The sequence below is a fragment of the Lactuca saligna genome, chromosome 8, assembly GCF_052625555.1.
Source record: "Lactuca saligna cultivar CGN05327 chromosome 8, ASM5262555v1, whole genome shotgun sequence".
NCBI lineage: Eukaryota > Viridiplantae > Streptophyta > Magnoliopsida > Asterales > Asteraceae > Lactuca > Lactuca saligna.
In genome coordinates, this window is record NC_136424.1 from 53,108,915 (window position 1) to 53,110,569 (window position 1,655).

The following is a 1,655-nucleotide window of genomic DNA, read 5'->3' on the forward strand; positions in this document are numbered from 1 at the left end:
CTAGGTGACTTCAACCTTGCTCAAATGATAAGTCATCTTGAATTGATCATAGTAGGGAGGTAAAGAGTGTAGGACTATGCCAATAGCCAACTCTTCATCAAATTTCACGTTAAGCTTGATCAGACGATCCACATATCTCTGCATACATTGTAGGTGGGTCGTGATGGACTCTCCATCCTTCAGCTTGGTTGTGATGAATTGTGTGACTATCTCGTACCACTCTTGAAACGCTCTTTGATAGTACTTTTCCATCAAGTCCTGGCACAACTCGTAAGTCAAATAGTCTTCGTAGAACCGCTGCAGCTCTTGAGTCATAGTAGCAACCATGATACACGATACTTTGTTCGTGTCTTTGAAATGGGCCTTATGCTCAACAATTTCTTCGGGGGTTGATTTGGACTCATCAATCTCGTTCATCTCTTTATCAAGGACATACTCCTTATCCTCAAACCGCAAGGCCATTCGGATGTTGCAGATCCAATCATTGATATTGGACCCGTCGAATGTCACCTTTGCGCAGATGCTCAAGAGCAAGAATGAGTTGGAGGATTTGTTGTTTTTTGAGGATCCGGATTTTTTTTTTGAAGAAGACATCTACAAAAGAAGAAGGACAAGTTTTGATTAGATAAGAAAACCTCAATATAACACCAAAATGAAATATTAAGGCTAGGACCCAACACAATAATTTATAATTCAGAAGAGGAATGTCGTAATCCAATTGTAAATTTTTTGAAGGTAGGTAAATGATGATTAACCAATTCCACCAACAAAAATGAAATTCAAATAATTTTGGTTTTATTAAATGAAATGCGTAGATCTTTTTAGATTCATTGAACTTTTCAATGACATGTTTAATCTTGATTATGCCCTTCAAATTTGTGACTAGGATACTGAGGATCACAAACAAGGTGTGAATAACCATGCAAATTAGCCTGGTACTCTTATTGTCATTTACCACCACTACTAGAATATATGCCTTTAATGACACGTAAACCACGACACACACTGATTTATTTTACGCAAAAGAGAGTGACCTTAAAACAGTGTCATCTCTACAAAAAATTTAAGGATTTAGGGTAGGAATTATTGTGTGTCCTTAAATTAGTGTCTTAAGAAAAAAAATTAAAAACACAGAGGGTGCTTTATCTTAAACGTGTGTCCTCTATAACTGTTGCTTTATAATTTTAATGAAACATGCGTTTAGTAGATAATTGGGAGAAACAAAATCCCAAAATTTTGAAAACCCACCTTGTTCTTTCCTACCTTCTTTCTATTTTTCATCTTCGCAATCGATTCTCCCCTCTCCCTCCTTCTCTCTCCTCTCTGATCCGCTTCACCACTACTTGTTAATCTTCTCATTTGATCTCTGCTCGATCTTCTTCTTATCGGTATCATCATACATCTCGTTCGCTGCCCGCCTTCCCCCATCTTGTTTATAGAAAACCTCTCTCTCTCTCTCTCTCTCTCTCTCTCTTCCATCACCCACCACAAATGGTTTTTCGAACACAAGTCAGTACTGGGAAAACCATGGTCGATTCTCTAGGTTTTAGCAACAAATTTGTGGACATCAGACGTTTATGGTTCTGGATCTCGCCTACGATTGAGTGTTCCCAGTCTCGTTCCACCTCGGTCTACCCTAACTCCATCGATCTACT

At 38.4% G+C, this 1,655-nt stretch overlaps 1 protein-coding gene across 1 annotated transcript; it reads right to left on the reverse strand.

Annotated features, from left to right (window-relative positions):
* LOC145009628 (uncharacterized) lies at window positions 1–1,359 on the reverse strand. The gene is made up of 2 exons (XM_078968287.1): window positions 1,249–1,359; window positions 1–594 (listed from the first exon to the last, which is right to left on the reverse strand). The coding sequence occupies exons 1-2, from the start codon at window positions 1,357–1,359 to the stop codon at window positions 1–3; spliced, it is 705 nt and encodes a 234-aa protein (XP_078824413.1).
* Window positions 1,360–1,655: the final 296 nt, after the last annotated feature.